General features: G+C 42.3%; 1 protein-coding gene and 1 non-coding gene across 2 annotated transcripts; one reads left to right on the top strand and one right to left on the bottom strand.

Annotated features, from left to right (window-relative positions):
- Window positions 1–749: 749 nt before the first annotated feature.
- Window positions 750–11,215, bottom strand: LOC147935922 (uncharacterized). Its single transcript, XM_087468516.1, has 4 exons — window positions 10,811–11,215; window positions 10,159–10,772; window positions 1,112–1,349; window positions 750–799 (listed from the first exon to the last, which is right to left on the bottom strand). Exons 1-4 carry the CDS (start codon window positions 11,100–11,102, stop codon window positions 750–752), a joined length of 1,194 nt encoding a protein of 397 aa, XP_087324642.1. The 5' UTR covers window positions 11,103–11,215.
- Window positions 11,216–11,756: 541 nt separating this feature from the next.
- LOC147935921 (small nucleolar RNA R71) lies at window positions 11,757–11,863 on the top strand. Its single transcript, XR_015569776.1, has one exon. It is a non-coding gene; the product is annotated as a small nucleolar RNA R71 (small nucleolar RNA).
- Window positions 11,864–12,985: the final 1,122 nt, after the last annotated feature.

The raw sequence follows: 12,985 nt of genomic DNA, 5'->3' as shown, positions 1-12,985 counted from the left end.
ATTGAGTAAGTGGCCACAACAACATTAAAAACAAGATCTTCAGGAAGCAAGAGATAGACGAAGGGCAAGACTCCCGACACCGGCAAGCAAAAGCTTTACCGACGTCGGAGATGGAGGTTAGGCAAAGGGTTTCAATAGTCGGAGGAGAGAGATGTTATGGTATAGAGAACATAAACACGCAATAAATACACTTGGAACGCACCAAGTAAATGCTTCTAATCAATCTTATAAAAACTCTCTTTCTTACAAGACTTGAAACAAAGCTCATTCTCCTATCTATCTAACACAACACCCTGTGTAGATCTAAAAGAGTTTTAACACACACACTCACCTTCAAAGCTTTTTGTATTTGCTTGAAGGTTTACAAAACTCACAACCTTTATCCCACGAGTGCTAACTCTTTTTGCGGCTAACCCTCGTCACTTTATAACCCCACAAACAATCTCTAACCTAGATCTTTGTGTACCCTAACTAAAAGGAAATATTCCTTATCCCTAAGAAAATAACATCGCTTATCTTTTCCTATCAAATATACTCTCAATATCTTCGAGTATATCTTGATATCTTCTTCCTTCCTTCTCACGCATCTTGTCATTGTGTCCACAATATTTTTCCACGTCAGCACATCATGCCACATCAGCATATCAGTCCTCTGAGACACTTCACAGCTACTTGTTACCTTCAGAACTCTGTTGCACTTTCAATCTCCCCCTTTTTGACTGAACTTGACAAACAAGCATCCATCGTATTTAACCTGCTGACACATACACAACCAGCAACAAACCAAAAGCAGACACAGCTGTACCAACAGTGCATCACAATTTTCAAAGGCAACATCAAGTTAGCCGATCAACGAATAAGCATTATGACCAGTCAAAATATCAGACAAACCAGAACAAGTCTCAAAACCAATCAAAAATAATGACACAAGTATGAAAAAGAACAACAAGGAGCAGAACAATTAAACATCCAAAAACAAAACAGCTCCCCCACAACTCATACTCCCCCTCAAGCATCTGAATCCGACTCATCTCCCCCTGCTTGGTTGGCATAGTTTAATCAAAAATATCAGGAACAACTTAGAAATGCACACAGAGAAGTGATAACTTACCAGCTACCAAGGCATCTTGCAGAATCTGAATAGCCAACCGGATGGCTTTGCGCTCTGTCGACTCACCACTGTGACGAACCGCCTCTGCAGGCCGTGACACAGTTTTCTTGCCCTTTGCCTTCTTCGTGTCTTGTTGTCGAAGACTCGGAACAGGGTGCTGAGCTTCCAGGAGCTGATAAATGAGACTGGGAAACAGTAGACGAAATCCAGACTGAGCTTGCAGATCCAACTGAATGATCTGATCATATATCATTCTCCCAAAATCAAACGGAATGCGATGCATGATCATGTAGATTATCATGGCTCTGTTTGCTGAGATGTACCTTGTATTCACCGTGGGAGACTAGTTGCTGCAGCACATCTTATTCAAATCCTTGATTACCGGGTCCTTGATTGCCGTCGACACTAGCTGCTTGCAAGTTGAAACGACCTGACCCGTTTTTTATTTATATATATTTTTTCCACATATTGATATCATCAAATGACCTAACCTATGAAAAGTTGGTTTGATTTTAAATAATTATTTTTCTCTGACTTTAAGGTATATTGTTAGACAAATAAAATTATGTCCACACTCGATAACTTCTTTTTCTGTTCAATATTCATTTCAACAAATTTTTGTCATTGGTCAACAACGATAGCCATAAATCTACCTTTCAATTGATTTCTCACGCAACAATTACCATAGAAACATAACACATGTTGGTTACCGACTAAACATAACATATGTTGGTGTATTTCCATGATCTTTGTCCACGAAAGCCACGGTATGATACCCTCAGCTACATCGTTTAATACATTCTAGGCATTCTAGAATATGGCCCTGCAAAAATATATTGTCTACACTAAACATATGATTTTTGTCTTAGTGATGAACTCGCTTAAAAGGCATTTTCGCATGAAAATTACAGGTTTCGATCCGGTTTGTTTCGTGTTGAACCGGTTCTCTCTCTCTATATATGATGTTCTAAACCTAATTTTAGGCTTTCTGATCTAAGCCTAATTTTAGACTTTCTCTTTAATTGTATAACTTTAACCTCTTGTGATTCTTGTATTTATATAATTATGTTCTTAGATTAAATCTCTTATATATCTCTTCTACTCTTCTTCTAACATGACTCTTCAAGGATTAATGACAACTCCATGGATTCATGGTAAACCGCAGGACGGTTTTTATAATAATTATTTGAATATATGTTGTTTTTTGTGTTTGTTGTAATATATTTTGATTACTATTTAGATTTTATAATTTTAGATGGATTGTATTTTTTTGTATTTGGTAGCGGTTAGAATTGGTGTAACACCAAATATGTATGTTTTTTGGATATTACAAATATGTATTAACTTCAAATTTTGATATTCATTTTCGCATGGGTTCAACTAAATTTACAAATACAAGGTTATTTTACCAAATGTACTTCCGAATTAATAATATAGAAGAATAATATGTAATTCTCAAAACATATCATCAAATTAAGTTTTTCTTCCAGCATACATCTCATATTTTTCAATTTTAGCACACAAACTCTAATTAAAATATTTGATAACACTTCTTCTTCTTCTCTCTATTTTTCTCGTTCAATTAAAATTTCTCTTTCTCACAGACTAAATGGGTGAGAAAGGATATCTTTTCAAAAAACTCTACACCTACCGATCAAGCAAGGAAGAAAGCAACTCTCGCTGTATCAGATATCTATATTACTATTTTCGTAGAGTTTTTTAAAATAATACCTTAACAAATAATTAAAATAAAAATTTACCGCAGGTCATAATTTAGTTTGAGGTTACAGTTGCTGTTTCAGCCGCCTTTATGTCTGAATCAGAATCTCTCATAAATTTTAATGCAGAAAATCGAGCAACAAATCAAATAAATAAGAACAAATAATGGAAAAATAGGGTTTGTAGTTTGTATTTTGCAAAAATCAAAAACTTAGAAATAGCTCTATTATCAAAGCCCTCGGCAAAAATTCTGGTTCTGAGACCCGAATCGAAACCAACCCAATAACCCAGTTTGGTTCGGATTTGGTTTATGCCATTTTACCCTATGGGTCCTATATGTATAGATCTGTGGGTATCTGTAACGCTCCGACCGCCACCTCTTAGTGGACTCCATTTCTAATCCCAGCCAATGGGCCCAACTTCTTTACTAGGCCTCACGTCCTCTCACTAGGCCCGTGAGCCACTACAAGAAAACAGGGTATTTACGACTACGATTTCCGACTAAATACGTAGTCGCTTAATTTCCCGACTACTTGCCAACTATCTTACGACCAAGTTACAACTGCCTAACTTTAGTCGTAACTTAGACGTTATTTGCCGACCAAATACAATAGTCGGTATTGTAGTCGTTGATTCACGACCATTATACGACTAAACTAAAACAACTTAATTTTGTTGCATCAAAGTATCTAATTTGGCCACTAAGTAGCGACTATGCCAATTAGTCGGGAATTTGGCTACTAAGTAGCGACTAATGTTTTGGCATTCTTAAAGTTGTCGTAACATAGTCATCAAATAGTCGTATGATAGTAGCCACGAAGTCGCATAATTTCACGACGAATTCACAACTATTATCAAATTAGTCGTAACATAGTCGTCAAATAGTTGTAAATAGTAACGACTAAATTACGACAACGTTTACGACTACGTGTCATAGTTGTAATATTGTCGCTATTTACCGACTATGTTACGACTGAATTTCCTTACCGACTATCGATTTACGAAAACAATTATTAGTCATAGTTTAGTCGTTATGTTTTATTTAGCGATGATACACAGAGTTTTAAACCCTATTTTCCTACTGCAAGTGCACAACAAAGAAGTAGCACTTAGGGGTCGAATCCCACGAAGACCAAGTTTTACTCTATGGTTCTATTGGTTCAATTTCAAGCTAAGACAATTCAAAGTTGGGTTTGTTTGGTAACAGTAACGCGATTAAAACGGTATAAAAAGGCAATAAGCAAAACACTAGATCAGGGGTAATTCTCGGGAATTTCAGAGATAGCAACTAAACAACTATTCAGGGCATAGATTAAGTACCACTCTAGAACTCAAACATAAATATAAACTGATCCACTGTCGTGGTATCAATAACTCTATCTGATCGATTCTGTGCGGAAACGCGGAGCACATGCTCAGACATCCGGAGCACATGCTCGGCGGTCCATAAACCCTAAACTGTCGTTTGAGCCCAAAATCGCAGACAAGCATTAAAGAACAGGAATGATAAGTTCACAAATCACCTACACATCAACTTTCGCAGATCTGGGATAATTTGCCCACTAATGTCTTTTCTAGCAACCTATTACACTTCTGATGAATAGATAAACCTAGAATTATAGATTGGGTGATCAAATCAACCTAAGCATTAAGTCTAACAATAGTGAAGACAATCGATTATATAAAGCCCTATTTGTGTTCTGTTGCTAACCCATGAAACCCCTTTTGAAACCCCTAATCTAGCAAAGAAAACTACTCAGACATAGAGAAATGAATCATAGCAAAAGATGAGAAATTTAATGACATAAAAATAAAAAGGGTTCAGAGAATGCTTCACAAGGTAGCCGCTCTTCTCCCTCTCACAAAAGCGTCGCTCAAAAAACAAAAAGAAAAGGTATATTATCTCTCCTAAAAACCCTAGGTTAAATAGCATACAAGTAGAGAAAAATAAGGAAAGATTCCAAATTCAAATCTCCCTATTAAAAAGCGATCTCAGCCCTCTTTCTCTCACAAAGGATCGCCTAAAATAAGGGGAATTAGGCAGGGAATCGGCGCCTAGATGCTTGCCACGTGTCGTCATGAAACCGTAGAGTTGGGAGCATGTGCTCGGAAATCGGGAGCATGTGCTCCTGGGTCTAAAATCAGCTTTTCTGCTCCAATTCAACTCCTTTATGCTCTGATTGCTCCTGTTGTTCCTATCCTTGCTTTTAGCTTCCTAGCCTCTTATTATAACCTGAAAAGGACTCAAACAACTACAAAACTATCAAATAAACGGGGTCAAAGTGAGTCAAAACCGTAACATATCAACTCCCCCGGACTTAGATCTTTGTTTGTCCTCAAACAAACTCAAACCAAGCGCCAAGAGAGCCAAGGTGGGAACTCGCAAAAATCTCAGAAACCGTGAGTAGACCATGACCTGCAGACCACATGTGTTAGAAAAAGCTATACCGATAAAATTCTCCAGCAAACATCTCCAAAACCAGAACCATAATTGGCAATCAAACCCAGAAAAAGATCACTTGCCAGACAAAGATTCTTTACATTCAATCTTCTCATTAAGGGCATTAAGCTAGTGAAATCAAGGCTTGGTAGATAAAAGGCTGTTTTAATGGTGGAGCTATAGAGTGTTTAGGGGTTACCATTACTTCGAAAGAGGTGCAGGATATCGCACAAAATGGTAAGGGAGAGTGGACTCATTGATGTCCACAACCTCTAGTCACTCTCCTCTTCTTATCTTCTCAAACTCAGCCTCTCTTTTCTCCTTAGGGTACAACGCATGCTCGGGGGTGTGTAACACTAGCTCTGGTCCCTTTCCATCATCCTTAAACATTTTTTTTTTTTTTTTTTTTTTTTTTTTGATGAGACATATGAAGGATGATGGGGGATCTTCTTCTGATATTGCCCCAGGAGCATGCGGACCGTATCCTAGGCTCTCTCTCTGCTTAAAACAACTCGCGGACTCGGATGTATATAATTTCGGAGCAGGTGCTCGTTGGGTTGGAGCACGTGCTCTGTCCGTCCGGCTTTTTCCTCTTTGGTTCTCCAGCAAGAGCGAGTTAGAGATTGTGTCAGTCCTGCTCTCCCCGACCGTTTTGCACATAGCTGCACAGAATGAGAAAACAAAAATGCAAGTGCAAGTGGTTTGAAAGGAGGTTAGGCTCGGGGTGGGTACTAACTTAAAATGAGCTAGCTATTCAGGATCAGCAAGATTGGCAAAATGAATAAGAAGTCCTGAATATGTGACACGTTCCCTATCCTAATGCCCAAAACGAGAAGAATTTAAATCCGGTTAGGTTCCAATAAAGTAGAGTCTAAGTCTTTCCGGTGAAACCTTAATGGGATGAAGCTTTTCTGGCCAGGAGAAGGGTCCGAATGTGAAGAGGTATTAGCTCGTCTCTGTACTCTTAGTTCTGCAACAATGGTCACTAGGAAAAACGGTCAAACTCACAAATGATTAAAAACATCACAGATTTCGGTCCTAATTCCCACAAGTTTTGGTTCGACTCACATGACAAACTGACTCAATAAAAAGAAAGATAAAGAAAACAAATGTCATAGGTGACCCTCCCCCGGACTTACTTCACACCGTCTCCGGTGTGAAAATAAGCCAAAGAGAGAAGGGTTTGCGATTTGGTGGGTTACCTAGGCCTGGTGGGCCTGGGCCTGAAATTCATTAAACTTACCTGGCCCAATCGCTCTTCTCTTTTTCTTTGGTTCTCAGTTCGCCGAGCATGTGCATCGGGTTGCTCGCGTCCTGCGAGCATGTGCTCCGCGTCTTCTTCCAACATTCCTGAAACCGAAAAGAGAAGAAACAAATCCTAAAAAGAAAAAGAAAAACTCAGCAATATATACCTGGTGGGTTGCCTCCCACCCAACGCTTGTTTTAAGTCATTAGCTTGACTCGAAAGCTCTTTAGGCAATAGGAGGGTCGCCTAGGGCGAAGGTTTCACCCCTTTCGTGCTCAGAGGCGGCAAGATATGGCTTCAGCCTCTGTCCATTCACCACAAATTCTCCTCCTTTTGTGTCCAGCAACACAACAGCCCCATATGGTCTAATCTCCTTGATGGTGAAGGGTCCGGACCATCGTGATCTTAGCTTTCCGGGAAACAGTTTCAACCTAGAGTTGAACAACAAGACTTGATCATTAGGAGCAAAGGTCCTAGTGAGGATCCGCTTGTCATGGTAGGCTTTGGTACGCTCCTTGTGAGTTTTGAGTTTTCATAGGCAAGGTGCCTAATCTCCTCTAGCTCATGCAGTTGCATCTTCCTCCTTTCATGGGCGCTCTTAGTGTCAAAGTTCAGCATTTTCACTGCCCAAGCAACCTTGTACTCTAGCTCAACAGGAAGGTGACACGCCTTACCATACACCAAGTGAAACGGTGTAGTCCCCAGGGGTGTTTTGTAGGCGGTTCTATAAGCCCATAGAGCCTCATCTAGCTTCTGAGACCAATCCTTCCTTGTTGTGTTCACTGTTTTTTGCAAAATGCTCTTAATCTCCCGGTTAGAGATCTTAACTTGGCCGCTTGTTTGTGGGTGGTAGGGGGTGGCGACCTTGTGCCTCACTCCATTCTTCTTGAGAAGACTCTCAAAGACCTTGTTAATGAAATGCGATCCACCATCGCTAATGACTACCCGTGGGACACCAAACCGTGAGAAAATAACCGACTTGAACATCTTGAGCACGGTCTTTGCATCATTATTGGGGCTGGCCAAAGCTTCTACCCACTTGGACACGTAATCGACAGCCACCAATATGTACTCATTGTCGAATGAGTTCGGAAAAGGTCCCATGAAGTCAATTCCCCAAACATCAAATACCTCAACCTCCAAGATGAAATTCTGAGGCATTTCATTCCTCTTGCTGATGTTCCCTTGTCTCTGACATGTGTCGCAAGTAGACACGAACCGCTGCGCATCTCTGAACATGGTAGGCCACCAATAACCCGCTTGAAGAGCTTTGGACACGGTTTTGAAAGTAGCAAAGTGTCCAGCATAGGGTGAGCTATGGCAATGAAACAAGACTCCAGGAACCTCCTCCTCAGTCACACACCTCCTGAAAACACCATCCGAGCAATGCCTATAGAGGTAAGGCTCATCCCAAAAATACCGCCTTATGTCTTTTAGGAACTTCTTCTTCTTGTTCCCCACAAACTCAGTAGGTTCTTTCTCTGCTGCTAGGTAGTTTGCATACTCTCCAAACCAGGGAAAACTCGGCTGTTTGTTGGTATTGATTGCCTTGCACGTGGTTTTCGGAGCATGTGCTCCCAGGCGGAGCATGTGCTCGGCGGGATCAAAGATGCCGATCGAGTAAACATGTTCTTCAGGAAGTCTATCATCCAAGGGTAGCTCTTCTTCTATCCTCATTCTTGATAAGTGATCTGCAACTCCGTTCTCAATACCCTTCTTGTCTTTAATCTCCAAGTCAAACTCTTGAAGCAACAAAATCCAACGGAGTAGCCTTGGTTTTGCATCCTTCTTGGTCAGTAGATACCTCAATGCTGCATGATCAGTGTGAACAACCACTTTGGAACCAACAAGGTATGATCGGAACTTCTCAAAAGCAAACACAACCGCTAAAAGTTCTTTCTCGGTTGTAGCGTACTTGCACTGAGCCTCATCCAAGGTGCGGCTGGCATAGTATATCACATGCAGCTTCTTGTCTTTTCTCTGTCCCAGAACTGCTCCCACGGCATAGTCACTCGCATCAGTCATGACCTCAAAGGGAAGGTCCCAATCTGGCGGTTGTACAATCGGAGCACTAACCAAAGCTCCTTTGATCGTGTGAAATGCTTCCAAGCAAGCAGAATCGAAATCAAACTTCACTTCCTTACACAACAGCTAGGTAAGTGGTCTTGCTATCTTGGAGAAATCCTTAATGAACCGTCTGTAGAAACCGGCGTAGCCAAGGAAACTGCGGATCCCTTTTACCGAATTAGGCGGTTGTAAACTCATCATCACCTCAACCTTGGCTTTGTCAACCTCAATCCCCTTTTCAGAAATCTTGTGTCCCAGCACTATCCCATCTCTGACCATGAAGTGGCATTTCTCCCAATTCAGCACCAGATGTTTGTCTTCACACCGCTGCAACACCCTGCACAAATTAGACAAACAAACGGAAAAGGAGCTCCCATAGACGGAGAAATCATCCATGAAAACTTCCATTATATCCTCAATCAGGTCAGTGAAAATGGACATCATGCATAGTTGGAAGGTCGTTGGTGCATTGCACAAGCCAAACGGCATTCTGCGGTAAGCAAAGGTGCCGTAAGGACATGTGAATGTGGTCTTCTCTTGATCGTCGGGATGGATTGGGATCTGAAAGAAACCTGAATAGCCATCTAAGAAACAGTAGTAAGGATGGTTAGCCAATCTCTCAAGCATTTGATCAATAAACGGCAAAGGAAAATGATCCTTACGGGTCGCAGCATTAAGTTTTCTATAGTCTATGCACATGCGATGTCCCGTAACTGTCCTAGTAGGAATCAACTCATCCTTATCATTCTTAACCACTGTAATTCCACCTTTCTTAGGGACTACATGAACTGGGCTAATCCAGGAACTATCAGAAATAGCATAAATTACACCCGCATCTAGAAGTTTCATTATCTCTTTCTTAACAACATCCTTTAAATTCGGGTTCAACCTCCTCTGATGTTCTACCGAAGTCATTGATTCATCTTCTAGATGTATCCTATGCATGCAAAGATCTGGTGAGATTCCTGGGATGTCATCTAGTGAATACCCTAGAGCATTTCTATACTTCCTAAGTTCACAAAGGAGCAAAGCGGTCTCTACATTGTTTAGTTCAGAGTTCACTATCACGGGGTATGTAGAGTTAAGACCTAGGAACGCGTACCTTAGCCCGGCTGGAAGTGGTTTTAGCTCTACTTTTGGAGCTCTTAACTCGCTCCAAGGACCGTCCGCTGACTTTACCGGAGCATGTGCTCCGGAATCTGGAGCAGGTGCTCCCTCGGCGGATTCCTCCCCTGATTGGTTCTCATCGTCTAGGCTGGCGTAAGCTACCAGTTGCTGGAACCGTGTGCCTGCATCCAAAATGCGTGTAAAACCGTCAGCTTCCTCATTCAACGGGTCGAGAGTGAGAACTTCATCGGTAACCTCATGTACAACCTCTGAACCATCATCAACCACAAAAGTCTGACCATCTATCATAGGTTTCTTGAGCAGCTTATTCATCTCAAACCTTGCGATCATATCCCCCAGCTGGAGATCGATCGCTCCCCCTTGCACATCTATAATCGCACCAGTTGTGCATAAGAATGATCTACCCAAGATCAGGGGGTCACGTGGTTCTTCTTCAAGTTCCAGAACCACAAAGTCTGCTGGTATAAGCGTGTCCCCTATCTGGACATGTAAATCCTCCAACACTCCTATGGGGCGCTTGGTGGATCTATCCGCGAATACTAATGAAATCCGTGTAGACTTGAACTTCGTGTATCCCAGCCTTTTAGCCACTGAATATGGCATAAGGTTCACACTGGAACCTAGATCATAGAGGGATTTTGCAAAAATCGTTTTACCAATTCTCACAGATAAGACAAATCCCCCTGGATCATCTCTCTTCTTTAGAACTTTGTTTTGCAGCACAGCACTACACTCTCTTGAAACCATCATCACGTTCTCTTCCTCTGACACTCTCCCAGAAACTAACCCTTTCACATATCTCTTCAAAGCAGGTATCATCTGAACATCATCAGCTAGGGGTAGTTTTACTGTCAATTCTCTCAACATCTCCTTGCACTTTGCATCCTCCAAATCCTTGCGAGATTTCTTAGGAGGAACAGGGTAAGGAACCCTAGGGGTGTACACGCGTGCAGGAGGTACCTCAGTAGGAACGGTCTGATCGGGAGTCGGGAGCACGTGCTCGCTGGATGGGAGCACATGCTCGCCGGATGTTCGGCTTCTTTTTGACTCAACGGTGGAGTCTCAGCAGCATGTTGAGGAAGGTATTCTTCAGCAATACCCTTGCCCTTGTCAAACCTAGCGGATGGTGCTTCTCTAGGGGGTAACTTCTTTCCTCCCCTTAGCTCAATCGCATTGACATACTCGTTCCGCGGGTTTGCTTCCCCTTTTCCGGGCAGAGTCCCAGGAGTTCTTTTCACAGCTTCAGCAGTCTGTGCAACCTGAACTTCAAGCTTCTTCACATGTGACATTACTGCATCATACTTCCCATTAAGGTCATTGTACATGGTATCGACCTTAGCGTTGATTTCCACTGAAGCTTTTTGTTGATTCACCAAGAGTTGTTGCATCATGTTTTTCAGCTCATCTTGAGAGCTGCTAGCAGGTGAAGATCCCAACTGCTGGTTGGTGAAAGGCGGTGCTTGCTGAGCGCTTGTATATGCCTGCTGGTTCCCCCCTTGGAAACGGTTTTGAGTGGGCACAAAATGTTTGCCTTGGAAGTTGTTTGAGAAGGTTTCTGATAACCCATCTGATTCTGAGCTCCTTGCTGCGGATACACCTGATCCTGAGGATTCTCCACGTTGGTGCTTCTATAGGACAAATTTGGATGGCTTCTGTAGTTCGGGTTGAAATCCCTGTTCTGCACAAAACCTTGCCCACTCACATAATTAACCTCCATCATTTCATCCTCTCCATCACAAATCTCCTGAGCTAGCGGCATGTCTCTGGTCTCATCGACAAAATGGACAGTTTTCTGGCTCCCCTTCAGAAGAAGGTTCACCTTGGCTGTCAACTCGTCGATCTTTTGCGTATCGACACTGTTGACCTTCACGGACCTGTCATACTCAGGAGCCTTGTTGCTGGAGCTTGCAGCTAGGTTCTCAATCAACTGATATGCTCCTTCCTTAGACTTTGTCATAAAATCCCCATTGCTGGCCGAGTTGAGAGCGTTTCTGTAGTCCCAATTAACTCCATCATAGAAAATGCCCAGAATCTGTTCATCACTGAATCCATGGTGCGGACACTCTCTACGGTACTCTTTGTACCTCTCCCAAGCCTCGCAGAAGGCTTCTCCAGTGTGCTGTTGGAACGATGAAATCTTGTTCCTCAGGACAGCGGTCTTAGCCTTGGTGTAGAAATGGTCCAGAAACGCAGATCTACACTGTTCCCATGATGTCAGAGACCCAGGTGGCAATGACTTTAGCCAACGTGAAGCTCTATCCGCAAGAGAGAAGGGAAAGAGCTTGCACTTCAGAAAGTCTGGCGGTATCCCATTTGAACCAGTGGTGCTACATATCTCCTCAAAATTCTCGATGTGGTCCATCGGAATCTCAGCTGGGAGACCGTGAAATAGGTGCTGCTTCACTAGAGAGATCATATGTGGCTTGATCTCAAAATCTTGTCTCGGGATGGTGGGAGGAACAATCGCCGCTCGGTTGGTGTAGAACACATGCGGGTTGTCCTTGTCCCCTATGGACGGTTGTGGCGGCGCGGCTCTTTCGTGTTGAGCACGGAGCAACTGCCCCAACTGTTGTCGAAGTTGCTGCAACTCGGCAGCCATATCCTCATTGTTTCTGTTGTCACCCATGTTGACGGATTGAAACTTTCTGTTCTTGCGGTTTGTTCTTTCTGCCAAAGAGAGCTCTGCGGCTGACAAAGCAACTAGTTCTTCGGTGTTGTTTCTTCTTGTAGATCTTCTTGACATGCACCTGAAACACACGTAAAGAAGAAGCAGAAAGACAAATCAGTAAGGTCTTAGTCTAGTATTTTCGCCGAAAACCAAAGGTAAAAATTTGGTCCCCGGCAACGGCGCCAAAAACTTGATACACAGAGTTTTAAACCCTATTTTCCTACTGCAAGTGCACAGCAAAGAAGTAGTACTTAGGGGTCGAATCCCACGAAGACCAAGTTTTACTCTATGTTTCTATTGGTTCAATTTCAAGCTAAGACAATTTAAAGTTGGGTTTGTTTGGTAACAGTAACGCGATTAAAACGGTATAAAAAGGCAATAAGCAAAACACTAGATCAGGGGTAATTCTCGGGAATTTCAGAGATAGCAACTAAACAACTATTCAGGGTATAGATTAAGTACCAGTCTAGAACTCAAACATAAATATAAACTGATCCACTGTCGTGGTATCAATAACTCTATCTGATCGATTCTGTGCGGAAACGCGGAGCACATGCTCAGACATCCGGAGCACATGCTCGGCGGTCCATAAACCCTAAACTGTCG

Source organism: Camelina sativa, chromosome 10 (assembly GCF_030686135.1).
Source record: "Camelina sativa cultivar CO46 ecotype springtype chromosome 10, ASM3068613v1".
NCBI lineage: Eukaryota > Viridiplantae > Streptophyta > Magnoliopsida > Brassicales > Brassicaceae > Camelina > Camelina sativa.
This window is presented reverse-complemented; position numbering and strand designations above follow the sequence as displayed.

Excerpts from the sequence above, each read along its gene's own strand:
- LOC147935922 (XM_087468516.1), bottom strand. The coding sequence starts at position 11,102 with ATGATGCAACAACTCTTGGTGAATCAACAAAAAGCTTCAGTGGAAATC. Across the intron at positions 10,773-10,810 it reads TAGGTTTGACAAGGGCAAGG|ACTCCACCGTTGAGTCAAAA; the intron begins GTATTGCTGAAG and ends CATGCTGCTGAG. Across the intron at positions 1,350-10,158 it reads TTATACCAGCAGACTTTGTG|ATCATTCAGTTGGATCTGCA; the intron begins GTTCTGGAACTT and ends ATATATGATCAG.